General features: G+C 58.7%; 8 protein-coding genes across 8 annotated transcripts; 6 read left to right on the top strand and 2 right to left on the bottom strand.

Annotated features, from left to right (window-relative positions):
• Nucleotides 1-312: 312 nt before the first annotated feature.
• Nucleotides 313-3,302, top strand: GGTG_03270 (hypothetical protein; the record flags this gene model as incomplete). The annotated part of the gene is made up of 3 exons (XM_009221049.1): nucleotides 313-458; nucleotides 556-708; nucleotides 778-3,302. The coding sequence occupies 3 exons, from the start codon at nucleotides 313-315 to the stop codon at nucleotides 2,369-2,371; spliced, it is 1,893 nt and encodes a 630-aa protein (XP_009219313.1). The 3' UTR covers nucleotides 2,372-3,302.
• Nucleotides 3,303-4,268: 966 nt separating this feature from the next.
• Nucleotides 4,269-6,569, top strand: GGTG_03269 (sugar transporter). Its single transcript, XM_009221048.1, has 4 exons — nucleotides 4,269-4,787; nucleotides 4,901-5,113; nucleotides 5,264-5,419; nucleotides 5,512-6,569. Exons 1-4 carry the CDS (start codon nucleotides 4,554-4,556, stop codon nucleotides 6,475-6,477), a joined length of 1,569 nt encoding a protein of 522 aa, XP_009219312.1. The 5' UTR covers nucleotides 4,269-4,553; the 3' UTR covers nucleotides 6,478-6,569.
• A 168-nt stretch (nucleotides 6,570-6,737) lies between these two features.
• GGTG_03268 (potassium ion channel Yvc1) lies at nucleotides 6,738-9,414 on the top strand. Its single transcript, XM_009221047.1, has 4 exons — nucleotides 6,738-7,108; nucleotides 7,212-7,539; nucleotides 7,600-8,539; nucleotides 8,620-9,414. The coding sequence occupies exons 1-4, from the start codon at nucleotides 7,015-7,017 to the stop codon at nucleotides 9,238-9,240; spliced, it is 1,983 nt and encodes a 660-aa protein (XP_009219311.1). The 5' UTR covers nucleotides 6,738-7,014; the 3' UTR covers nucleotides 9,241-9,414.
• A 152-nt stretch (nucleotides 9,415-9,566) lies between these two features.
• GGTG_03267 (hypothetical protein) lies at nucleotides 9,567-10,204 on the bottom strand (the record flags this gene model as incomplete). Its single annotated transcript, XM_009221046.1, has 3 exons — nucleotides 9,567-9,653; nucleotides 9,780-9,878; nucleotides 10,157-10,204. The coding sequence occupies 3 exons, from the start codon at nucleotides 10,202-10,204 to the stop codon at nucleotides 9,567-9,569; spliced, it is 234 nt and encodes a 77-aa protein (XP_009219310.1).
• An 860-nt stretch (nucleotides 10,205-11,064) lies between these two features.
• Nucleotides 11,065-15,839, top strand: GGTG_03266 (AAA family ATPase). Its single transcript, XM_009221045.1, has 6 exons — nucleotides 11,065-13,138; nucleotides 13,247-13,414; nucleotides 13,501-13,684; nucleotides 13,778-14,605; nucleotides 14,689-15,078; nucleotides 15,163-15,839. The coding sequence occupies exons 1-6, from the start codon at nucleotides 12,033-12,035 to the stop codon at nucleotides 15,508-15,510; spliced, it is 3,024 nt and encodes a 1,007-aa protein (XP_009219309.1). The 5' UTR covers nucleotides 11,065-12,032; the 3' UTR covers nucleotides 15,511-15,839.
• Nucleotides 15,840-16,272: 433 nt separating this feature from the next.
• GGTG_03265 (hypothetical protein) lies at nucleotides 16,273-18,597 on the top strand. The gene is made up of 3 exons (XM_009221044.1): nucleotides 16,273-16,404; nucleotides 16,458-18,160; nucleotides 18,250-18,597. Exons 2-3 carry the CDS (start codon nucleotides 16,495-16,497, stop codon nucleotides 18,276-18,278), a joined length of 1,695 nt encoding a protein of 564 aa, XP_009219308.1. The 5' UTR covers nucleotides 16,273-16,404; nucleotides 16,458-16,494; the 3' UTR covers nucleotides 18,279-18,597.
• A 521-nt stretch (nucleotides 18,598-19,118) lies between these two features.
• On the top strand, nucleotides 19,119-21,038 carry GGTG_03264 (hypothetical protein). The gene is made up of 4 exons (XM_009221043.1): nucleotides 19,119-19,241; nucleotides 19,369-20,391; nucleotides 20,518-20,674; nucleotides 20,772-21,038. The coding sequence occupies exons 1-4, from the start codon at nucleotides 19,213-19,215 to the stop codon at nucleotides 20,868-20,870; spliced, it is 1,308 nt and encodes a 435-aa protein (XP_009219307.1). The 5' UTR covers nucleotides 19,119-19,212; the 3' UTR covers nucleotides 20,871-21,038.
• A 93-nt stretch (nucleotides 21,039-21,131) lies between these two features.
• GGTG_03263 (hypothetical protein) lies at nucleotides 21,132-23,420 on the bottom strand. Its single transcript, XM_009221042.1, has 4 exons — nucleotides 23,018-23,420; nucleotides 22,697-22,943; nucleotides 21,372-22,624; nucleotides 21,132-21,300 (listed from the first exon to the last, which is right to left on the bottom strand). The coding sequence occupies exons 1-3, from the start codon at nucleotides 23,364-23,366 to the stop codon at nucleotides 21,487-21,489; spliced, it is 1,734 nt and encodes a 577-aa protein (XP_009219306.1). The 5' UTR covers nucleotides 23,367-23,420; the 3' UTR covers nucleotides 21,132-21,300; nucleotides 21,372-21,486.
• Nucleotides 23,421-23,442: the final 22 nt, after the last annotated feature.

Raw genomic sequence — 23,442 nt, 5'->3', positions numbered from 1 at the left:
AACGGGCGTACGGACGTTTTTGGTAGGGCAGGCAGCAGCAGCAGCAGCAGCAGCAGCAGCAGCAGCAGCAGCAGCAGCAGCAGCAGCAGCAGCAGCAGCAGCAGCAGCAGCAGGCTTCCTCACCTCAGCTCGCTCCGCCCGGGCGGCGCGGAGCAGTTTTTTTGTGGGGGCGTGCGGCCTGAGGCCCAGAGCCCAGTGGCTAGCTCTGCAAAGACTGCTATTTCGCTTTGTTCGCCCCGGAAGCAGCGCCAGCGTGCTCGCTGGGCCGTGGCTTGGCGAAAGTGGTGACTGTGGTGGCGCCGGCAATCAAACATGGCCCTCAGCCCATTTTCCACTTCGCGCTGCTGGGCCGCCCGATTTCGCCACGCCGTGGCTTCCGACGGGCCTCGCTGGTGCACGGCCCAAAGCCCCATAAAAACCCACCCCTTTTCTCTCGGACCTCCCGTGCCCGCCGCGCCGTGGCCTGCGCAACACCCTATTGGCTGGCTGGCTGCCCTGCTGCCTCGCTTACCAAGACCGTCCCGACGCCCATCGCTAACCGGCTCCCCCCCCTAGGCTCACCCCGGAGCTCCTCGCCGAGTGTGAGCGCGTCGTTAGCAAGACCATCCCAGCATGCGTCGCCTTTCACAAGCCCAGCTTTATCCAGCAGCTCAAGGGCAACACCATGGACATGACCATGGTCAATGCGCTGCTCACCATGGCCTCGCGGTAAGCCACTCGCCCGCCCTCTCCCACAGTTGCGATGGTCACTGGTGCTGACAAGACATGTTCCGCCAGCCACTCGCCTGCTCTCATCCGCCGCTTCGGCGGCCACAATGCCAACGCCACCACGGCTGCCGAGCACTTCGCTCTCAAGTCCATCAACTTCATCATGCAGGGCTTGGACCACCCCAGCCTGGCCGACATCCAGTCGCTTTGCCTGCTGGTTATCCACGAGTGGGGCAGCCGCAACGCCGTCCGTGCGTACATCTACCTTGGCCAGGCTGCCCGCATGGCCCAGATGTACCGCATCGTACACGCCCACGAGCAGGCCGAGCCCGACCAGTTCCTCAAGTCCGAGTCGTTCCGCCGCACCATGTGGCTGATCTACATTCTCGATTGCTTCCTGACCGCTAGCCCAGGCCGTCACCCCGCCCTGTCGTCCCACGACGTCAGCGACCTGGCCTTACCCTGCCTGGATGTCAACTACAACTTCGGCAGCCCCGTCTACGTCCGCACCCTGAACAACACCCTCCCGAGCACCGCCCCGGAGAGCAGCCCGCCCGCCGAGGTCGGCGAGTTCGGCCACTTGGTCCTTGCGACCAAGGCGTGGCGCAATGTCATCGAGCTGATGACCACCACCACCCTTGCCACCTTCACCGAGGACCGGTGCCAGGCTCTCGAGGCCGAGATCGAGGCCATCCGTCAGTCGCTGCCCATCCACTTCGCCGACAAGCCGGGCCAGATCAACCTGCACATCACCATGGGCAGCGGCTACACGTATGCCATGATCCACTGCCTGTTGCTCTGCGCCGACATCTTCCTTAACCGCCGCCGCATCCTGCAGCATGTCAACACGGATGGCTTCAACATAGAGACGTGGCGTGCCTCCAGCAACGGCCAGCTGGCCGATCAGATACTGGGTGCCGCCCACAGCATTGTGGCCATGCTGACGGCCCTCGAGAACGGCGCCGAAAAGGACTCCATCATCTGCTTCCCCATCTTCATGCTCTTTGCCTCCTTCACCTCGGGCGCTGCTGTCGCCTACCTCCAGCTCAAGGGTCTGACTCCCATGGACGTCCGGATGACGAGCACCACCATTGTGTCCGATGTGTTCCGCTTCCTCAAGGGCGGAGCCGAGTACTGGCCGCTGGCAATGCCCTGGCATAGGCACCTGGGAGTCATGGCCAAGGTTCTCAAGGAATACAACGACCGCATTGATGGCCAAGAGTCTCCCGACGGCAACAAATCACGCCGGTCGCCGTCCATCAAGGAAGACGATGTCTCGTCCCAGCCCGACAACGGCACTGCCGACGTTATGGACTACGACCAGGCCGACCCCTCGGTCTCTCAGACCCCTCACCCCACTGTGGAGGGCGGCCGAGACAGCGAGCCTCCCGCGACGAGGCGGCCCGGCATTGCCACCATCAACGGAGGATCCGCTGGAGCCTCCACCCCGGCCACTGGCAGCCCCCAACCCCCGTCGACCAGCATGAAGATCGATAGTCCCGGTCCTGGTTCGTCGGCGTCGGTGGCGGACGCTGCTGACTCCTGCCGCAAAGATCGTGAGCCGCCGGTTGTCGAGATCGATGCGTCCGAGCTGTGTGCCGCTTTCGAGCGCCAGCTCCTCGAGCTCGATGACCTGGCTGCCTTCATGGGTGGTGGGGTGTGAGTGATGCCCCTTCGCCTTGCGTCCTTCTAGATGGCTCTTGAAGAGTCTTCAAAGCTCCCAGCGAGCTGGCTCTTTGAGTCCCAGCCCTCCTTATTAATGGGCCCGTGCTGTTCATACTCTGCCCACCTCGCCTATGCCGAGAAGGGGTGTCTCGACAATTGGACATTGTCTATACTAATATCCTGAGCTCGCATTCTCGTTTTCTGTTGGAGATCTCTTGTACCGATATCCAGGGTGGCTTTTGATCGTTTTGGGGGTGTGTTTGGTTTCGGGGCAGTGGTCGGAGCGTCATGTCTTTGCTCTCTTTGTTTTCCCTTTTTTATTGCTTGCAGGGAGAATGGCGTCCATGGTTTTTTGTTTTGCCTCACTTTGCCCACCATTCATTGCTCGAATGGGCCTTTCGCCTGTATACACAGGGAAACCTCATCCGGGTTGTACTTTTGCCCTCCCTTTCCCCAAACATCCCGGGGTTCCGTCATCTTTTCCTTTGTTTCAAACGAGGCTAGTAGCCCACCTACTTGACGTTTTCCCCCGCCAACCTGGCCCCTTCTTTTCTTGTCCCTATCTCGTCTTCTCACTTGTGTCTCCGCGCCGCCATCGATTCACCTTGGCTTGTCTGTTGGCACGAGGGCGTCACCTGACCGGAAGCAAGTCTTACCTGGCGTTGGAGACCTCTCCGTTGCGTAATTGGCCCGAATTTGCTTTCCCAGGCATTTGCGGCGACTGCGTAAGTAATTCAGGACCGGCAAAAGACGGGGTTTCTTAAAAAAAAAACTGGGCGGATTCTTTAGGGACTCTGGTGATTCTTGGCTGTTTGTACTGTAAGATATTTGGCAACGTACGCGCTTCGAACAAATACTTGCTACTGCTCTGTTCACGTTTTACGGGGATGATGTTTTGATGCCATATAGTACTTACCTAGGTAGTCCCCTTGCTCATCACAGCATGGCTTGGCAATCCTAGTATCAGTTGTTTGTTTGTGTGTTATTCTAGGTGCGGGGGCCATCGTCACACCGCAAGCTCGTGACGATGGCGGTTGGACTAGCCCGCTAGCCGACCTCCTCTGGACGAAGAGCAACAAGCGCGGCTGGTCGGCCGTTTTGCGCGATCCTCAGCCACCGGCACGGCACACTCCCCACCGGCACGGCACACTCCCCATTCGCCTCTCTAACTAACGAGCTCTGTCATCACCACCATATATCGCAGGTACATGCAATATGCGCCCCGGCGAGATAACCTCGCGCGAGCCGGCCGAGATACCCGAACGCTACAGGGGCCGGACGACGAACACTTTATCTGTCGGCGCCCGAGATGCGATGCTCCGACTCTCCTGGGGTCCGCTTTTTCTCGTTCTTTGGGCCGCGCGCGCTAGTGTGTAGATCTGCGGGGAAGCAGAAAAGCTTGTCTCGTCATGAGCTTACTCGGTCTTCTATGCACAGTGATGTCAGATGGCAGCTTGCGCCCTTTTTTTCGGGGACCTTTGTCTGGACCCAACCAAAGACCTATCAGGCACACCGACAGTGCTTCTGTCGCGCTTCGTTGAGGAATTTGATATGTTTATCAGGTTATCGCCTTTTATAAAGCAACGTCTCAATCTGTTTGAATCTCGTACGATATGGATTCTCGTGCATGCTACGTGTGCTCGACGCTTGCCGGATCGAACCCTTCTATCCTATGGTGAGCCAAAATGTGTGTTGCCCGCGCGCGCGCGAAGAACCCCGTGGCCCCAGGGATTGGCGGGTACAAACCGTAATGGCCCACACCGCGTGGACCAGGCCTCCGCTAGGCCAGCAAAATATGCATGGTACGGTTGAGAAGGAGAGGGGGGTCGCATTGCGCGGCTTCCAATAGTTATGAAGGGACCGGGGGCTGCCGTTCCTGTTGGGGGAGGGTTCGGCGGCGGATGGAGGGCAGATCGTTTATCCCATGACGCCGGTTTCGGGGCATATGAGCAGCCACGAACGGGCAGGGTGTTACAACCCCCCGCTCCCCCAACCGAATCTTCAAATATTTCTACTGCTGTGTATGGTCTCCTCTCGGTTCTGAGCCCTTCATTCCCTGCGCCCGGCAGTCAATACCGCCTATACATACAACAAGCAGCCGGCGACAAGATAGGGGTTTGCTGCAAAGAGAGAGAGAGAAAAACAAAGCCAAAAAAGAAAGCTTGAGCTCCACTCACGCCATGGCCAGCGCCAGTACCGAGAAGCCTGCGGCCGAGCACCGTGACGATGGGGGCGGCCAGGTCGAGCCGGCGTACGACTCCCCGCCGTGGCGCGGCATGTCGACCGGCCGGTATCTCGCCACCCGCGTCTCGAGCCTGAAGCCACCAATGACCAAGGCTCCGAATCCAATCAGGCTTTTGCTCATGCTCGACCGCCACTGCTGGGCGTTCTTTTTGGTGGCCTTTGTCGCGTGGGTGAGTATTTGTTTGGTTTGCGTGTCGGCTGCGAGGACTGCATGAGACAAAGCATGGCAGAAAAAGCAACGATTCGAGGTCCAAGTGCTCACCATCCCGCCCTCCCGAACCAGACATGGGACGCGTTCGACTTCTTCACCGTCTCGCTCACCGTCCCCCAGCTAGCCAAGTCCTTTGGGAGGACCAACACGGACATCACATGGGGCATCACCCTGGTGCTGATGTTCCGGAGCGTGGGGTCCATCCTGTTCGGCATAGCAGCCGACCGCTATGGCCGCAAATGGCCCTTTATAGTCAACAACATCCTGTTCATCCTGCTGGAGCTTGTGAGTTATACCCGATGGGGGGCTGATCGTTTTTGTCTTGGCAATCCGCCCCACGATCGGGACTGGCCGACTTGGCATGCAACCCTGCAGCCCACACAGGCGGGTTTTCGCGAGACAGGAACCACGATTGACGACAGAGATGGTGTACAGGGCACGGGGTTTTGCAACACGTATGGCGAATTCCTTGCCTGCCGCGCCTTGTTTGGCGTCGCCATGGGCGGCCTGTACGGAAACGCCGCCGCGACGGCTCTTGAAGACCTGCCAGAGGAGGCGAGAGGCCTGATGAGCGGCATCCTGCAGCAAGGAGTAAGTGGCAAGCACCCGCCAGCATGGCCATTCTGCACCACTCGGCTCAAACTCGAGCAGCTAACAACAGCCGGCGCCCGCCTTCCACACAGTACGCGTTCGGTTACCTCCTGGCGACGGCCTTCGCGCGGGCGCTGGTCGACACGACGCCGCACGGCTGGCGGCCGCTGTTCTGGTTCGGCGCGTGCCCGCCGGTGCTCATCATCGCGTTCCGCCTCGCGCTGCCCGAGACGCGGGCCTACGGGGAGCAGAAGGAGCTGCGGCGCGCGGCCGCGGCGGCGGGGTCGTCGGCGTCGCGGACCTTTTTCCGCGAGGCAAAGGTGGCGCTGCGCCGGCACTGGGCGCTGCTCGGCTACCTGGTCCTGCTCATGGCGGGCTTCAACTTCATGTCGCACGGCAGCCAGGACCTGTACCCGACCATGCTCACGTCCCAGTTCGGCTTCTCGGCCGACGACGTGACCGTCACGCAGATCGTCGCGAACCTGGGCGCCATGCTGGGCGGCACCGTGGTCGGATACTGCTCCCAGATCGTCGGGCGGCGGCTCTCCATCCTCGTCTGCTGCGTCGTGGGCGGGGCGCTCCTGTACCCTTACACGTACGTGTCGACGCGCTCGCTGGCGGCGGCCGCCTTCTTTGAGCAGTTCTGCGTCCAGGGGGCCTGGGGCGTGATCCCCATCCACCTCATGGAGCTGTCGCCGGGCGCGTTCCGCACCTTCGTGGTCGGCACGTCGTACCAGCTCGGCAACCTGGTCTCGTCGGCCTCGTCCACCATCGAGTCCACCATCGGCGAGAGGTTCCCGCTGCCGGCCAAGACTGGCGGCGGCGGCGGCGAGATCCGGCACGAGTACGGCAAGGTGATTTGCATCTTCATGGGGTGCGTGTACGTGTACGTTATCGTCTTGACGTTCCTGGGGCCCGAGCACCTGCGGCGCAGCTTCGATGTCGAGCACGACGAGGACGCGCGCGAGGTGGCGGGGGAGCAGGGCGTCGCTCAGGCTGCGAAGAAGGGCGATCGGGTTGAGTGTGAGCAGACGGTGGAATCCAAGAGTGTGGTGTAGGAGGGCGGGCAGGACGGCGGGGTGTTTTGTACGTGGACACGGATGAGGATAAAAGTCATGATGATAAACAAAAAGAGCGTGATCTGAACTCGCCCAAACGCATCAAAGAGCCTGTGCTTGTTTAGGATGGGACTAGGGAGGGTAGGATTCTGGGCTGGCTGCAGGGATGGATTCGGTTGGACGAGACGCCAAGCCATTCCCCGCCAGCTTTTCACCCGAACCGTAGAGCTTCCCCGAGCTTGGGTGGCTGGGAACTAACTGTTTGTTGTTCCCTGCCCGTCCCCGCTGTCCAAGCGACGTCATCTGAGCGAGCTCAATGCTTGTTTTCTTGGTTTGAAACTTCGCATCCCCAAGCACGAGTCCAAGCTCCGCCCGCATAAACCTCGCACGCTTCCTCTTGCAACCTGAACAGAGACACTGTCGTGAACCTCGCCCGCCGCCGAGCGAGCCTGGCGCATTCTCATAACCCGACAGGCACACGAAAACCAAGCGTGATAATTGGCGGCATAAATCTACAGAGTAGAATCGCTCGCCAAGATGCCCGCACGCTCCAGGACCTGGCGGCAGTTTATGGGATGGGATCACCATCCGCGACGCGACCACCACGACTGGTGGCACGAACGTCGGCGGCGTAAGTGACGACCTCTCTTAATTTCATCTACTATATTCCCCTTTCCCTTGGGTCTCGTCAATCAGTTGCTGACAGCTTGGCTCTCCCCGATCGCTGCCATTAGTCTTGCCTCGCTACCATGAGGCGGAAGTGCAGGTCACCATCGCCCCGAAAGAGGTGACCAAGATAGCTCTCCGCCTCCACCACCTGGTCAAGGAGTGCGTCCCTTGCGAGCTCGAGGAAAGCCAGATCACCAAGCCCCATAGCTCCGTCATCACGAGAAAGGTCATCAAGGCCGCCAAGGAGTCGGGCGGCCGCGAGAATCGGGCGTGCGTCGTCTTCTGCCTGCTGGTGTGCAAGCGGTGGTTCAAGCACCAGTCTATAGTCGAGCTCTGGGATGCCAGTCTCCACGGCATCCGCTCTATCGCTTGCGAAGTCATTGCCAAGCAAATGTAAGCACTGCGGCAACCCCAGGGATCTGCTCACATCGACTCTAACGTCTCTGAGTTCAGCATCGAGGAGGAGGATGACACCAACTACCTGTTGCACCATGTGCTTTTGAGGCGGTACTCAATCGTAATCGACGGGGAGGAGATGCCCCCCACCAACGTGATCGAGAGAGCGGTCGACCTGCACGCCTTGCGCGTCATTGGCTCCTCAGGCTACCAGAAATGCATCAGCTACCTCTGGAGGGGGTGGCTGATCCAGGACGAGAACGATCCTTCCAACTTTGTCGACTACGGCGACAAGGACAACATCGACTTTCTCGTCCACCTGGATCCAGACAGAATGCGCACGCCGAAATACCAGAATGCCTTCCAGCTCATCATATCCCTCGTCTACCTTGGCCTGTACACGGGGGCCATAAACACCATCAACCGGGACGGCGACCTGGACATCGTGGAGGGCCTGCTCTACACGTTCACGCTTGGCTTCATCTTCGACGAGCTGACAAAGTTCTGGAAGGCCGGCTACCACATCCTTGGCTTCTGGAACGCCCTCAACGGCACCTTATACTCCCTCCTCATCGTCAGCCTGGCCTTGCGCTTCATTGCCTTCAGTAAGCCGCAGGCCCCGGACGGCAGCTGGGACGACCGCCAAAGGTTCAACGAAATGAGCTACAACTTCTTGGCTTGCAGCGCGCCCTTCTTCTGGATCCGTCTGCTGCTCTACCTCGATACCTTTCGATTTTTTGGCGCCATGCTTGTTGTGCTCAAGGTCATGATGAAGGAGTCCATCATCTTCTTCGCCCTGCTGATAATCATCATTATCGGCTTTCTTCAAGCCTTTATCGGGCTGGACTATGCTGAAGACTACGTTCTCGGCGACATCAAGTTCATCTGCCAGGCCATGCTCAACTCGGTCATGCAAAGCCCGGACTTTACCGGATTCGAAAAGTTTGGACATCCATTCGGCATCATCCTTTACTACTTCTTCACCTTTATAGTCATGGTAAGTCGCGCACTGGTGACCCAGTTCGCATGGTCGTTTTCCAGATCTCTGTCTTTGTACTGACACTCGTTCCTTGCAAGGTCATCCTGCTCAATGTTCTCATTGCGCTCTACAACTCGGCGTACGAGGACATCTACGACAACGCCGACGACGAGTTCCTGGCCCTCTTCTCGCAAAAGACGATGCAGTTCGTGCGGGCGCCCGACGAGAACGTCTACATCGCGCCCTTCAACCTGATCGAGATCTTCGTCGTCGCGCTGCCGTTCGAGTGGTGGATGGAGAAGAGGAGGTACGAGCGGCTCAACGACATCGTCATGGGCATTATCTACTCGCCCCTGCTCCTGATCGCGGCCGTGTCGGAGACGCGGACGGCGCGCGAGATCCGCGCCAACCGGCTGCGCGGCGAGGAGGACGACGACGTGGTCGAGGAGTGGGAGCAGATGGCGGCCGAGCTCGACTTTGAGGGCGACGGCTGGAACAAGACGGTCGAGGCCGTCAAGGCCAACGTCGAGGAGGAACCGGCCGTGCTCGAGGCCCGGAAGCTGCGGGCCGAGGTCGACGAGCTGAAGCGGATGCTGCTCGACCTGGGCAAGGCCCTCGGCACTTCCAAGGGAGACAATGACGGGCACGCGAAAAGGGGTGACGGGGTGCAAGAGGGCGAAGGGTGGGAGTCAGGTGCTGTGACGCAGGCCCCTGAATGATTATGGGACGGCCAGAGTGTCAGCGAGAATTCGATAGGCTGGGAGAAGGTAGGTTGGGTGCAATGAATGGCGGTTCACGGGAAATGTCACTCAGCTTTTTGGGGCGTTCATGGGCGAGCTATGGCAGCTGAAATGTAAACTCAAGTAGTACACGGTGACTAAAACATCACAAGACCATTTTGGGAGCATTGCCACGCGTTTTTTTAACCTTACACTCTCGGCTTCTTGAGGTCGGGCCTGGCCGGGTGCTGAATGCTGCGCGACCATAATGTCACTGCTCGTCCCCTTTCTACGAATATCTCACAACCGGAGTCGGGCCCAGGGCATCACCGATCCTTGGGAAGAACGGCCGGTTGCATGGGATGCGACGGAGCGGGCGCTGTGCTTCGGTCGCGAGCGCGAGGCGAGCAAGCCTGCGGCCCGAAAGGGGTCTTGTGATTATCAAAATTGCGACGGCAGCCACGAGGAGTCCTCGACCAATCGAAGTGGCAGATGCCGTCTGCAGCCCCAACGGCTGAGGGCTGTGGTGGTGGGCGCACCACCGGCTTTGCATACTGCAGGTCTTTGGGCCATGGAGGGTGCCGCAGGAGGCGAGCGGGGCGTTTCAGGGTTGCTCTGGGTCTGGCGAGCTCGGTGGGCTGTGTGGGTGAGTGACAGGGGAGGGGTCAGCGTCGGTTGGATATGGTAGCGCAGGCCTTCCTTCTTTGTTACACATTGGGGAGAGAGGTGGACAAGCGCCTGGGCCAACAAACGACTGGGGAAGCACCGCGGAATCCAAGCCGCAACCGGGTTCATGGGTGGAGGGCCTGGCGCGTTGTGCGGCCGGAGGGGAATCCATGGATTGATGGCTTGTGTTGGGGCTGTTCTTGCGTGAGGTGAACCTTGCTTGCCGGTGTTGTCCCTGGTCGGAACTCACCGGGCGGTTGGGGATGACAGGGTCTAGGCGATGGCGGGCTACCTGCATCGCGGGACACTCCAGACCGCCATGTCGCAGCTTTTCTAGAGTCCACACGTGATGGACGGCCTTGACGAACCCAAAGGAGAGAAAGCTGATGGATAGGTACCTACCTCTATCTAGGTAGGTAGGTAAGCTGTGGGGCACAATATTCTTATCCAAGGAGAGAGAAAAAATGGGAAGTGAAAATTGATGGGATTGGGCGTCTAGATCCTCTGCTGACGAGTAAGACGGAGTGTCTAGATTAGGCTGCAACCGGGCATTAGCGCTATATGTAGGTTGCCTTGCATGGTAGCCCGGGGGCGCAGGCTGCACCATGAGGTACCATCTCAAGCCATGCCTCGCAGACGACGCACGCATTGCGATTTGCTTTGCACACCTGGCTACCCCGATAGTGGCAGTGCTAAGGGTTTCCTACTCAGCCCGGTAAACCTAGCAAAAATATGGTATCCATGTGCTTATTGCTGCCGTATCAACACGCCCAACACTTGACCCCCGCCATCAAGTGCCAAGAGCCACAGGCAGCAGGCGCATGTGCGTGCGGCCCGTTGACACATACGCGCACCCTGATAGGGCACTTTTTATCTTTTTTTTTCTTTTTTTTCGAGCTAGGATACCAGGCAAGATTTCGAGGAGGACTTGCATCACACGCGACCGGCTGCCTGGCTCATCTGTTCTCCCCCACACATCCATGGAAACATATAGTCCTAGATGGTAACATTCTATAGACGTGCTCGCAGAGCTGCAGTGATGACTCCTTGGTCAGGCTGGGGACCAGCTCACCTCGCATCCAGCCTGCATCGATTTGGGCCACCCTGCCTAGAGGCAGCCAGCCGGCCGAGCTACCCGCCAGTCTCCCGTCGTCGAAGTCCCACTGTGCTGGGTATCATATATCCCATATTGAACACAACCTGGCGCACCAAGGCGGACAAACTGTTGGGGAGATACAAACAGAAGCTCACCGCAACGCGAACCAGTTGGTTTAACATATCTCATCGACTGGCTTGCACCGATTGCCGCCCCAGAAAAGAAGTTGCCGTCCTCGGCTTCTATTTCCCTCACCGGACGGTGTAACCATCACCCACTCTCCGCTGGGTGGTGCAACGTCTCCAACCGTCGGCCAAGTTAGCCTCCCCCTAATTGGTTGCCTGAACTTTCTTCTTTTTGGTATTCTTTTTGCTCAGCGTGCGCCTATTGGTACCGAGCTCGTGGTTGTCCTGGATTTTAATTTTAAAGTGCTTTTATATGCTTTTTTTTTATTCAAACATGTTTGACCATCCCCACACTGGTGTGTTATTCGCTCGACCAAAAGCATAAAAAAAAGGAACAAGCGGGAAGGAAAAAGAAAGAATTTACAAACGAACGCCCTTACCCTAGTACACACTCAATTGCCGCCTATTTCGTTTGGCATTTTTTCTTTTCGTACCTCCTTTTCCTTCGGCATTACCACAACGCAATTCTAATATCTTTCCCAGACAATAACCTATCCACACCACCAGGTCTTATATACCGAGGCCCGGTGCACCGCAGCCTGCCTGTCTTACGCGTCTGAGCTCAGTCACAGCCAATCCTCTCCGCCATAGGTGGAACACGCCGGACACAGCCGTCGGGCCAACAGTGTCGGCCGTCCTGGTTTGCTGCCGCAGCGCTTTTCCTTTTTTCCTTGCCGCCTCCTTCAAGTTAAACCACTCGCCCCCACCTTCCGCTCTCGCACCTTCCTTCAATATCCCCAGCCAGGCCCAATCTTCGCGAAAAAAAGAACGTTTTCGCAGACAAGACTTTTATTGCCCCATCTTTATACCTTCACATACCCGCAAGGGCATCTGCAAACCAAAAGATGGATTCCCAGGAGCCCCTGTCTGTCGAGGCTCGGAAGGGAGCCATTCCCAAGGCCGGCAATGGTGACGATGCCAAGGCTCCCGCACAGGAAGCATCGTCGGGCGTCAAGACGCCCGACAGCGACTCCAAGCCTTCGTCTGGCAGCAAGGGCACACATAAGAAAGCGACCCAGACCAAACGGAGCAAGAAGTCCAGGAGGGCATCCCCAAAGAAGGGAAAGAAGCAGTCGGTTCCGGCCAGCTCCTCCTCAGACTCGTCCTCCTCAGACGACGATTTGAGCTCGTCCTCGTCGTCCGACTCGGATGACTCCGACTCCGACTCTGATTCCGAGGCCGACAAGAAGAAGAAGCGCTCGGCCAAGAAGCGATACAACCTCGCAGCAATCAAAAGCAAGCGCGGCAAAAAGGACTTCGTCCTGGACTCCAAGTATGCATCCGACTCGGCCGCCTCGGACCTGGAGCTTGGCGACACTAGGGAGAGTCTCATTGCGCAGCAGCAGCGGCTCGAGATCACGCGCCTGAAGCGCCAGGTCCAGCAGCTCACCACACTCCAGGCAATGGACCGAGGCCCCAGCTACGGCATCGGCCTAAATGGCCGTGGCGGATCGCTCGGGGGGCTGCCGACGAACCTGCGTCGCAATGACTACATGGAACAGGACGACCTGAGCCCGCCGCCTCTGCCCGCCTTCGATTCCATCCGACCCGGCCGCTTCTTCCCCCCGCCCAGCCGTCAGCCGCTGGGTTCGTCGTCCATCATCATCGATCCCAGGCTCCCACCAGGAGCGCAGCGCCCAGGCCAGCCGCCGCAGCAGGACGCTAAGCGCAAGCCTGCCCGTCTGGACTTCAAGCGCGTCGACCAGGTCTGGGACAATAACATCCACGCCTACAAGCTCCAGGATACGACTGAGACGTCGACCGACTCTCAGTACGACGAGTACATCTTCCACGTCCGTCGTTCGTTTGACTGGGAGGGCAAGTTCAAGCAGACGCTCGTCGACATCAAAAGCAAGCTTCTGCGCGAGTGCCTCCAAGATGTGATGGGAAACATCAAGGGTGTCAGCCTGGTTGAGGATACTCCCAAGCTGGACCCAAACATGCTGTTCCTGTATGATCCCGTCCATGTAACCTGTTTCTGTTCCTTGTCCTTTATTCTAGCTACCAAAATAACCTATCCCAGTACAGTATCTGGTTTTGCTAACACCCGTTCCGACAGCTATCTCGGAGACTTGATCAACCACTACAGAGTTCTCAAGAAGAGCAAGGCCACTGGATCTGACAAGCATAGCCGTAAGAAGGCAATGAAGCGGCTCGATGAGAAGAGGGAGCATCTCAAGGTCCTGATCAGGTACATCAACAAGGATTACCAAACTGTCAAGAGCAGGTTAGTTCGTTCTGAGTGCACTCTGTTTCACCTTCCTCCTGCAGCATATGAACCCGCACAAACGAGACACTAATCCCGTCTCCCAGTCTTTACCCCATGCTTGAGAACGGCCTGATTACGTTCGATCTCATCTGGGCCCTATGGAAGCCCGGCACCCTCGCGTACACGACCATGTACGGTTCGCACGACGAGCCGAGGGTCTTCAAGGTGGAGATGGCCGAGAAGCACAGTAACTTCATGAAGGGCAACTACTACTTCATCGATGGCAAGGTAGGTGATGAAGTAGCGACTTTGCTCTGACCACTCAGCTCTGCTTTCAGAGTCGAATTTTCATCATGGCTAACACATACATCCCCATACCAGTACTTCGAGTATGATGGCAAGCAGTTTGGCTTCGGCACCCAAGTTGGCGAGGTGTCTGAGTTCAGGGGCGCCAGGAAGATCACGAGCCTCGGGGTATACCCCCTCGCGTACCACAAGAACGAGGACCAGCTCCGCAAGGACCTTATAGAACGTGGCAAGAAGTTCGTGGCGCTGGCTGGTGTGCACTACAGGGCACACCAAGGAATGGCTTATTACAAGAAGAGGAAGTCCATCATCAAGGTCAACATCAATGGACGCGTCATGGTCGATCCCAGCACACACCGGCGCATCAACCCGAACTACCCCATCTCGCACGTCCGCCCCAAGGACCACGACACCCTGTCGGACGGCGAGGGGGACGACGACGACGACAACAACGACGGCAACGACACGGACGGCGGCTGCGGCTGCGCCGGGTCCGGCTCGGACGGCGAGGGTAACGACGGGTCGGGCGAGAACGGCGAAAAGATGAAGCTCGTCACCAAGCTCGTGGCGGACGCCAAGGGAAAGATTAGGATCGTCCAGGTCCCCAAGAGCTCGGATGACCAGGGCGAGGAGAAGCTGGACCAGCTGGACGATGGTGCCAAGGAGGGGGAGGACGATTCCGCGGAGCAGGATGGCGACGACAAGACCAAGGAAAAGGCGGAAAAGACAGTGCCCGAGTTCAGTGACGAGGAGTACCTCACTGCCTCCCCCGTCGTCCTCGGCTTCTCTTTCGCCGAGAAGCTCTGGCTCGAGTTCACAGTTTCGGGCATCAAGGATATCCAGTGGAACGAGGCGGCGTACGAATCGCTTGTTCTTGAGCCCAAGACAAAGGACATTGTCAAGGTAAGAAGGCATTGTTTTGCGCCGAGACGCCGCCCATTGTTTGTATGCCTCCCCGCCCCGCTAACCGGCCCATTCCTCCGCAGGCGCTCGTTGAATCCCACAAGTACCACGCCGCCGAGAGCATCGACGACGTCATTGTCGGCAAGGGCAAGGGCCTCGTCGCCGTGCTGCATGGCCCGCCGGGGACCGGCAAGACGCTCACGGCCGAGGGTATCAGTGAACTGCTCAAGTGCCCCCTGTACATGGCCTCGGCCGGCGAGCTGGGGACCGACTCGCGCTTCCTCGAGGTGGAGCTCCAGAAGATCCTGGACATCTGCCACGCCTGGGGCGCCATCCTGCTCCTGGACGAGGCCGACGTGTTTCTCGAGAAGCGCAGCGTCTTTGACGTCCACCGCAACGCCCTCGTCAGCATCTTCCTGCGCCAACTCGAGTACTTCCAGGGAATACTGTTTCTTACTACCAACCGCGTTCAGGTCTGTTCAACCGTTTGGTGTCTCTATTTTGCCTCTTGAAGCCGCAAATCCCGCTGACAAGCCTGAAATCTTCCCTGCCGGCAGACCTTTGACGACGCCTTCCAGTCGCGCATCCACATCGCGCTCCGGTACGACAAGCTGACGCCGCAGGCCAAGAAGGCCATCTTCAAGATCTTCGTCGAGCGCGTGCGGGTGCTGGAGAAGGTGGACCTGATGCCCTTCACCGAGGAGGACTACACGACGCTCGCGCGCCACGACCTCAACGGCCGCCAGATCAAGAATACGGTCCGCACGGCGCAGGCTCTGGCCGTCAACAAGGGAGAGCCACTGGCCATGAGGCATATCCGCCAGGTCCTCGACGTCCACGTGTCGTTCGACAAGGACCTCAAGGGCGGTTCCGGCTTCGACGAGGCCATGCGCAGCTACTGCTAGACTGGGTGGAGCGGTTTTAGCATCGATGATATGCCCGTACTACGGGAAAATGTGGGGGTTAAGAGTGGTAGAAGAGATTGGGAGCGTTGTATTCTTGACAATTGGTCTACGGTAGCGGGAGTGCCTGCTTGTGTTTGATGCGATGATATGATAACAGCGGCTGAAGTTGGTTGTAATCGATGTATTTGCCCTTGCTTTGCCTTAAGGACGGTACGAGATGTTTTCGCTTGTTAGATAGATGATCTAGTTGAGTGAATTAAGAGGGAGAATCCCAGCCTGTGCGTTTGATGAGGGGCTTGTATGTGTTTTCTATTTTATTCCCTCTTTATTTCTGTTCCTGCTCTCTTCTCCATGATATGAACTTGAGCATTTCTCGTTGTAATATCACAATCTCAAGTAGATCTGGAAAGGCGTTGATAATCTGACAAGTACTACCAAGGACACCAAAAAGTACAAAACACTCTTACATGATGATGTGTTGTCGCATGGATAAATCCTATCTCTTTACCTGGCGTCCGTGAAGAGAGGCACTAATACGATCTTGGCGTTGGTGGTGCATATAAATTTGGAGGATTAGGAGTCTCCCAATAATGTTTGGAAACAACATGACCGAAAGATAATATGGTGCTTGAAACTGGAATGATTCTGTTGGCTTAGACAGTTCGTCGTGCTGCCGAAATTGGAATGGTGGTGACAGCTCCTGATTTTGATCGGCAAGCCTCCATGCCAGACGGTCTGTGCGCCTTGCTGCCACAGGGAGGTGCCTCCAGCGGTCTGCGCTTCCACACAGACATTTCTCGCCGGCCAAACGGTCTTGGGTCTCGACTCGCACGACTCTGTGTTGGGTCTGCAAGAATTGCGCGGCCATCGGCGAGGCACCGTGGGGTTTGTGAGGTATTCTCCGGCTCCGCTGCAACGCCTCGGACCTTTGGCTGACGTCTAGATAGTACTTCATCACGCCGCGACGACAGTGACACAGCTACAATGCTCACCCGCTGGCTCGCTCGCTTCGCCCTCTCCGCCTCAGTAGCCGGAGACGTCTGCGCTGCCATACGCACGAGCCACGGCATCTCCGACTACAGGCGGGAGCGGTGGGCGAGGGACGACGCTCGAGCGGCGGCTGCTGGGCCCCCATCGCTGGAGGATCGCTATCCTGCACGCAGCATTTCAGTCCCCATAGACCATTTCCACAATGAGTCGTCATACGCACCACATTCGGACGAATTCTTCCAGCTTCGCTACTGGTTCGACGCGTCCTACTACCGCGATGGAGGCCCCATCATCGTCCTGCTCGGCGGCGAGACCAGCGGCGCGGATCGCCTGCCCTTTATGGAAAAGGGTATCCTGGCCAAGCTCGCCGAGGCGACGGGAGGGGTGAGTGTTATTCTCGAGCACCGCTACTATGGTGAAAGCTTCCCTGTGCCGGACCTTAGCATCTCGAACCTCCGGTTTTTGACCACCGACCAGGCTCTTGCCGACACGGCTTTCTTCGCGCGCAATGTCATTTTTGAAGGGTTCGAGGACCGTGACCTGACATCTGGCAACACGCCTTACTTTACCTACGGTGGCTCCTATGCCGGCGCATTTGCGGCCTTCCTGCGGAAGCTGTATCCCGAGGATTACTGGGGAGCCATTTCGTCGTCGGGCGTTACCCTGGCGGTTGCCGATTACTGGCAGTATTACGAAGCCCAGCGCCTTTTCGCGCCGCCGGACTGCGTGGTCACGATACAAAAGTTGACTCACGTCGTGGACAACATCGTTACTGGCAGCAACAAGTTCACTGGTAGCGCCCGGCTGCGGGACGCTTTTGGTCTCCCCAATGTGACCTACCTCCCTGATTTCGTCAACGTCCTCGCCAACGGCATTAAGGGTTGGCAAGAGCTGAACTGGGACCTGGCCGTTAGCAATCCGGACGTTTATCAGTTTTGCAACAATATAACCTCGGATACACTGGTATACCCGCAAACCGAGCGCTTGACACCGGCCGTCCGACGGCTTCTTGAGGAGGGAGGATATGGGGATGAAGTCGACCGGTTGGCACCCCGCATGCTGAACTACATTGGCTTCGTCAACCTGACCGAGGTGGCCCCCTGCGCTCGTCGAGGACAGACCCAGGAGTCCTGTTTTGGTAACCGCAACCTCGGTGACTACAAAGACGACGACATCACACAGACGTGGCGGTCTTGGGAGTACCAGGTCTGCACTCAATGGGGGTACTTTTTGACGGGCGCGAGCGTCCCCCAAACGCAGCTGCCGCTTGTCTCTCGTCTGCTGGACATCGACTACCTCGGCTTCGCCTGCGAGCACGCCTTCAACATCACCAAGCCCCCGGATGTCGAGTCTATCAACAAGCACGGCGGCCTCAACTTTAGCTACCCGCGCGTGGCGCTCATCGACGGCGAGGCGGACCCCTGGCTGTGGGCCGGCACACACGCTCCCGAGGCGCCGGCGCGGACTTCGACGGCGTCGGAGCCGTTCATCCTCATCAAGGGCAAGGCTGTGCACCACTGGGACGAGAACGGGCTGCTCGCGAACGAGACCACGGCAGAGCTGCCGCCCCGCCAGATTGTCGAGGTGCAGCGGCGCGAGATGGAGATTGTGAGGGAGTGGATGAAGGAGTGGCACGCGCACAAGAAGGATGTTTCTCCAGGCACGCTCCCCCTCCTCTTGAACCAAGTGCAAGTTACACACAAAAGTAAGCAACGCTGACGCGGGAAACACCCATCTTTGGTTTTCTAGAAAAACATGTCATGTTTGCTCAGCTCTAGGAAGCAAGCCGGATTCGGGGGACGCTTGGGCGTTTCTGTGCCGCTATCCCACGCCGCTTGGCCTCACAGCAGTGACACGAAGGCGGCGGTGGTGACACGCCCTCATGGGTTGGTGAGCGCGACGCGGGCATCTCTTCCGTCAGGTTGTGCAAGCCTTCGGATGGAACGGCAAACACGGCACTCCTGGTACGTAGTATATGTAATGACGTATCAAACATGGTGCATTGGCATGTTGAATGCTGCTCAATACTCGCAGCATCGGCCATGGCGACCCTCGCGTCCGCCACAATCGCTCTCGTCTGATCTTGGGTGTTTGCTCCCACTCATCGTGTCGGGACGCCTCTCGATTGGCGGACTAAGTCTTTGAGATGGTTCCTCTTGTCGCTCCAGCAACTTTTCTTTTCTTTTCCTCCTCTCCTCCGTTTTTAGAACGTCACTCGAGATGGGACGAACGACCGACGGTGGATACCACCCCGCGGGCCTCAGCTTGTTGCCGCTTGCGCCTCCCAATTCGAGCAAAGCAACAACAACGCAGCCACGACCCTTCCTAAACCTGCATCATACGTCACACTCCTTCCTTTCTTCGGGTTTTGTAGAGAAGATCGCCAAACCTTGCTTCACCCCGTCTGCTTTTGCTTCCATCACTTCCCGCATCGCGCTGCCTTGGCTTCCGCAGCCGCAACCCTGGCCTTGTACCTACGCGGGCGCTGTGAGGAGGTCTGAAGACTTTGCTCACCTTAGACTCCCCTTCACGTCAGATCCCAGTCATCCCAACCTCGGCCTTCGCCCTTCCGCCTTTCTCGTCAGACTCGGCTCGTGCTTCCCTTCCGCCTCCGTCGCGACCACTACACTCCCGTCCTTGGAACGCACAAGGATCACCACAGGAGAACCCATATCCGTCCCGGCGCAATCTCAGACAGACAGCCGAGTTGCAATGGCAGCCGCAACCCTTCTAGGATTCTGGTAAGATGGACATGAAGCCCACCATGGAGGGGCAGCTACCAGCACTGGGCGCCATGCCCGTCCAGTTGCCGGCGCTGCTTAGGATAGCAAAACACAGGCACCAGCTGACTGATTCATCTGGGGACAGCCTCCGCAACCAGGTAGAGAAACTCATCGACTATAAGCTTCTGAAGACTGCGGCGCCAACACCAGTTCCCGATGATCCCACGTACGAGCCGAGCCGCGACGTCAGCGTCGTGGTCCCCACCATCGACACGTCCGACAACTTTGTGGACTCGCTGGAATCATGGCTCGCCGCCGACCCTCTCGAGATCATCATCGTAACCACGCCAGACCAAGTTTTCCGCGTCCAGTCGCTTTTGCGTAGCGTCAAGGCAACGGACCTGATCGACCTGACCAAGCGAGTCACAATCCACTTCGTCAAGGACGCCAACAAGCGCCAGCAGATGGCCAAGGGCGCCGAGAAGGCGCGAGGCCGCATCATCTGCTTCGCCGACGACGACGTCATCTGGCCCTCGCCGCGTTTCCTCAAGTCCATCCTCGCCTGCTTTGAGAACCCCAAGGTCGGCGCCGCGGGCGGCCGCCAGCGGCCCCACGTACCGGCAGACCGGCGCGACCCAGCTGTCATCACGCCGTGGGAGGTGGCGGGGGTGCGGCGGCTGTCGGGCGACAATGGTGATCAGGCGGCGGTGCAGGCGCTCGAGGGCGACTCCTTTGTGCTCACGGGTCGCACGGCGCTGTACCGGGTCGAGATTGTGCGCGACGACACCCGCTTCACAGCCGCCTTTCTCAACGACACCTGGGGCCTCGACATCCTGGGCTTCGCGCCCCCGCGCCCGCTCAACTCGGGCGACGACGTCTTCTGCACCCGCTGGGTCCAGGACCACGGCTGGGAGGTGGCGGTCCAGGCCGACGACGACGCCGTCCTGCTGGCGCACATCCACCGCGACGCCCGTTTTGCTTCTCAGATGGTGCGCTGGTGGCGCAACACAATGCGCGCCCACTTGCGCGCCGTCTTCGTCAACGGCCGCGTCTGGGACGACTGGCGGGCCCTGCGCAAGATCACGCTCGACTTCTTGTTCCGCCCGCTCATCACCTGCCTGTTTCTCTACGCCTGGGTCAGCTCGCTGTTTGAGGCGCCGAAGATCACGTAAGGCCCGACTCTTGCCTGAACGGAATCGCCAGCTTGCTGCTCCCGTGGTGGTGGTAGTCGCATGTGTTTCTGACAAGTACAGTGTGCTGACATCGGGTGTTCCCTTACTCAACCGTAAACCAGGTTCTTTGTAACTCTCATCTACATCTTTGATATCCTCCTCGATCTTGCTCGGTTCCTTATCCAGCACCCGTACTGCGCGCACCACTTCTGGGCCGTTATCCTCGCCGACTATTCGTACCTTGTCCTGGATGTTTATGCCTGGTTCACTCTCGGAGATGTATGTGCACTGCAAGCCCAGCGTCCTTACCAGCGAGCGGTCCTTCCCTAGGCCAGGCTATCTGTGCAGTACCAGAACTAACTCTTGCCACGACAAGCTTGGCTGGTTGACCCGCGAGACCCCTTCCGCCGAAGAGTGCTGGGATAAGTTGGTTGACGAGATCGAGGGCTACGCGGAGCGGGAGACGAACCTCTAGGTGATGGTCCCAGACATGAGCGCCTGGGAGTGGAGGGGTTAGCAGTACGGAGTTGTGGTTGGCCACGATCCAGATATACTCCACAATCCGAATCCCTAGCATCGCGTCCGTTGTTTACATGCACAGATGGGGGGCAATTTCTGAGCACAAGACATGGGCGGAAATGGGGTTCTATTTTTGGCGTTGTTGCGTTATACATGACAAAAGTCCTGGTGGGCCGCAGCAAGATAGCTTATAGTAGCCAACCAGTATCATACATACACCGCGGTTCTATTGCATACGCAAACTCTCGCATGCGGATCCCGATTGTGAACTAGGGTCAGGGCCCCCTCGTAATCTGCGAAGATTGAGGTCCTACTGTTTAGCCGGATGGGAAAGATCTCAAGCCTGGATGACGCCAATGCTAAAGAATGTCGGCATTGCCACGTTTCTATGTTTAACGTGATTAGAGTGCAACCGCTACAGGCGAGTGGCTTGCAGAATAAGAAAAGGCTCACTCACGCTTAGCCTCTGGCACCCAGCAGCTTCGTGTCTAATATCGGATCAGATCCGCGGCGGTGATCCACGCAATTATAGGCGCCTCGCAGTAGGATCTCGGCTTGAATCCGCTTCTCTCTCAGTCGTCAAGAGTCATGGCGGCAACGACGGCGGTTGCTGTGGCGTACAAGGCCGCACTGGCCAGGTAAGGCAGGCCCAGAGAGCTGCCGCCCAGACCGATGCCGCGGATCCAGACGCTGGTGACGATAGGGACGCCGACTAGCGAGCCGGCCGTCTTGACGAGCATGACGACGGAGAACACTGTAGTCTCGTGGCTCTCGACCCCGGCGGCGCCCACCGCGGAGTCGCCGGCATTTTCTTCATCGCGGCCCCGAGGGCTGGCGGGCGGCTGGGGGACCGGGGGCGCCGCCGGCGTGGACGGCCAGACCCGCGGCGACTTGAGCAGCGAGTAGGTGAAGACGGGCAGGGCGGACCCCATGGCATACAGGAGCAGGGAAGGGACGAGGACCCAGATGGCGCCCGCGACGCCGACGGCCAGGGCGCCCGCGGCCGAGATTCCGAGGCACTTGAGCGCGTCCTGCTTTGTTTGCCGGCCGACGGACGGGGACCGGTCCCTGGACGGGCTGCCGTCGCGGCTTAGACTTCGGCCGCGCTCGGGGACCCGGCTACGCTCGCGCCGGCGACGGGCCTCGAGAAGGGCCGGGACGGCAAAGGCGAGAAGGACGAAGTTGCCGACGGCCTTGCAGGACAGGATGTAGCCGGCCGTCGCGAAGGTGGTGCCGTACCGCTTCGAGATGTACTGCACCAGCAGCTTCGTGTCGGCGCTGGCCATGGAGGTGAGGAACATGCTGAGCAGGAGGAGCGAGAGGTTGCGCTGGCGGCTGCCGAGGACGGCGCGGAGCACCCGGAAGCGCAGGCTTATGGCGCTGAAAGTCGCTCGGAGCACCGAGACTGCCGAGCTCGTACGGGTCGATGCCGCGGGGTGTCCGTGGCCGCCCCTGGCCATCGTTTCCCTGTCGTGAGGAGAGTCAGGGTCGAGCAGGCGACCGGCTTCCTCGTCTGCGCACGCGAGGTGATGCAGGCCAGCATGCCGCTCCTCCGGGATCTGGTAGATGGACTTGACTGCGTGGCCAAGGAGCGTGATCCCGATGATGAATGGCAGCCAGAGCCTGATGCCCATCGTTAGGGAGGCGAGCGCGGGCCCACCCAGGTTGACAACGTATGTCACCGACGTCATGTAGCCAAAGTACTTAGCCCTGTGAAACGGCGGTCGGCGTTAGCAGACAGTGCAAGAGAGGGTCTTCAGCGGGGAGAGCGCGTGTGTATACCTATCTACAGGCTCGTCGGTGATGTTGGAAGCCAGGGCATATAGAATAGAGTTGAGAACACAATCGCCTCCGAGAACAGAGAGGAAAGGAGCAAGCACTATCGCCCATGCGGGAAGCCAGTCATCGAAATAGTTGACGGTGACGGCCCAAGCGAGCATGGCCATGCGCGGGATGAGGTTGAGAAGGAGGATGGCCCTCCGGCCATACTTCTCGGCGAGAAAGCCCATGGGAATGGTCATCATCATATCTGCGGGGATTCCGATTCCATTAGATTGAGGCACATGGCTCGTAGAGGCCTACTTGTCAACTCATCCTACTCACCTCCTAGAATCCAGGCAACATCCATGATCTGCTGGATGCGGGCCAGGCCCTGCTGGACCTCGTCAACCTTGCAGAGATCCTCGGCGATGTCGCCGCCACCAACGGGGGCGAAGCCGGGCTTGGACGCCCCTTTCTTGAGGTAGTGGTCATTGCAGAGACGGCGCTCGATGACCCGATTGAGGGGAAGCTGGTACAGGCTCATGGCCAGATTGACGGACAGGAGGATCGAGAGCAGGCGGGTGAGGACTTGGGCCCTGCTCAGGATGGAAAATTGCCGGCCATCTTGGCCGGCGCCGTTGTTGTCGCGCGACGCGGCGTCAGGCACGCCCTGCGAGCCGGGCTGGTTCATCTTGTTCCTCCTAGGAGGCAAGGAGAGCTCTGGTAAAATGGATGAGGATTTGCGATTATCAGGCGATGCAGAGGGG

This window comes from Gaeumannomyces tritici, assembly GCF_000145635.1.
Source record: "Gaeumannomyces tritici R3-111a-1 unplaced genomic scaffold supercont2.2, whole genome shotgun sequence".
Taxonomy (NCBI): Eukaryota; Fungi; Ascomycota; class Sordariomycetes; order Magnaporthales; family Magnaporthaceae; genus Gaeumannomyces; species Gaeumannomyces tritici.
This window is presented reverse-complemented; position numbering and strand designations above follow the sequence as displayed.

What these genes read in the sequence shown, in the direction of transcription:
- GGTG_03269 (XM_009221048.1), top strand. Translation starts at nt 4,554, where the DNA reads ATGGCCAGCGCCAGTACCGAGAAGCCTGCGGCCGAGCACCGTGACGAT. An exon ending in TGTTCATCCTGCTGGAGCTT is followed by an intron (nt 5,114 to 5,263) that starts GTGAGTTATACC and finishes GATGGTGTACAG; the next exon opens with GGCACGGGGTTTTGCAACAC. An exon ending in GCGGCATCCTGCAGCAAGGA is followed by an intron (nt 5,420 to 5,511) that starts GTAAGTGGCAAG and finishes CCTTCCACACAG; the next exon opens with TACGCGTTCGGTTACCTCCT.
- GGTG_03268 (XM_009221047.1), top strand. Translation starts at nt 7,015, where the DNA reads ATGCCCGCACGCTCCAGGACCTGGCGGCAGTTTATGGGATGGGATCAC. An exon ending in GAAGTCATTGCCAAGCAAAT is followed by an intron (nt 7,540 to 7,599) that starts GTAAGCACTGCG and finishes CTCTGAGTTCAG; the next exon opens with CATCGAGGAGGAGGATGACA. An exon ending in TCTTCACCTTTATAGTCATG is followed by an intron (nt 8,540 to 8,619) that starts GTAAGTCGCGCA and finishes GTTCCTTGCAAG; the next exon opens with GTCATCCTGCTCAATGTTCT.
- GGTG_03266 (XM_009221045.1), top strand. Translation starts at nt 12,033, where the DNA reads ATGGATTCCCAGGAGCCCCTGTCTGTCGAGGCTCGGAAGGGAGCCATT. An exon ending in GACCCAAACATGCTGTTCCT is followed by an intron (nt 13,139 to 13,246) that starts GTATGATCCCGT and finishes CCGTTCCGACAG; the next exon opens with CTATCTCGGAGACTTGATCA. An exon ending in AGACAAAGGACATTGTCAAG is followed by an intron (nt 14,606 to 14,688) that starts GTAAGAAGGCAT and finishes ATTCCTCCGCAG; the next exon opens with GCGCTCGTTGAATCCCACAA.
- GGTG_03265 (XM_009221044.1), top strand. Translation starts at nt 16,495, where the DNA reads ATGCTCACCCGCTGGCTCGCTCGCTTCGCCCTCTCCGCCTCAGTAGCC. An exon ending in CAAGAAGGATGTTTCTCCAG is followed by an intron (nt 18,161 to 18,249) that starts GCACGCTCCCCC and finishes TTGGTTTTCTAG; the next exon opens with AAAAACATGTCATGTTTGCT.
- GGTG_03264 (XM_009221043.1), top strand. Translation starts at nt 19,213, where the DNA reads ATGGCAGCCGCAACCCTTCTAGGATTCTG. An exon ending in GCAACCCTTCTAGGATTCTG is followed by an intron (nt 19,242 to 19,368) that starts GTAAGATGGACA and finishes ATCTGGGGACAG; the next exon opens with CCTCCGCAACCAGGTAGAGA. An exon ending in CCTGGTTCACTCTCGGAGAT is followed by an intron (nt 20,675 to 20,771) that starts GTATGTGCACTG and finishes TGCCACGACAAG; the next exon opens with CTTGGCTGGTTGACCCGCGA.
- GGTG_03263 (XM_009221042.1), bottom strand. Translation starts at nt 23,366, where the DNA reads ATGAACCAGCCCGGCTCGCAGGGCGTGCCTGACGCCGCGTCGCGCGAC. An exon ending in TGTTGCCTGGATTCTAGGAG is followed by an intron (nt 22,944 to 23,017) that starts GTGAGTAGGATG and finishes GAATCCCCGCAG; the next exon opens with ATATGATGATGACCATTCCC. An exon ending in ACCGACGAGCCTGTAGATAG is followed by an intron (nt 22,625 to 22,696) that starts GTATACACACGC and finishes GCCGTTTCACAG; the next exon opens with GGCTAAGTACTTTGGCTACA.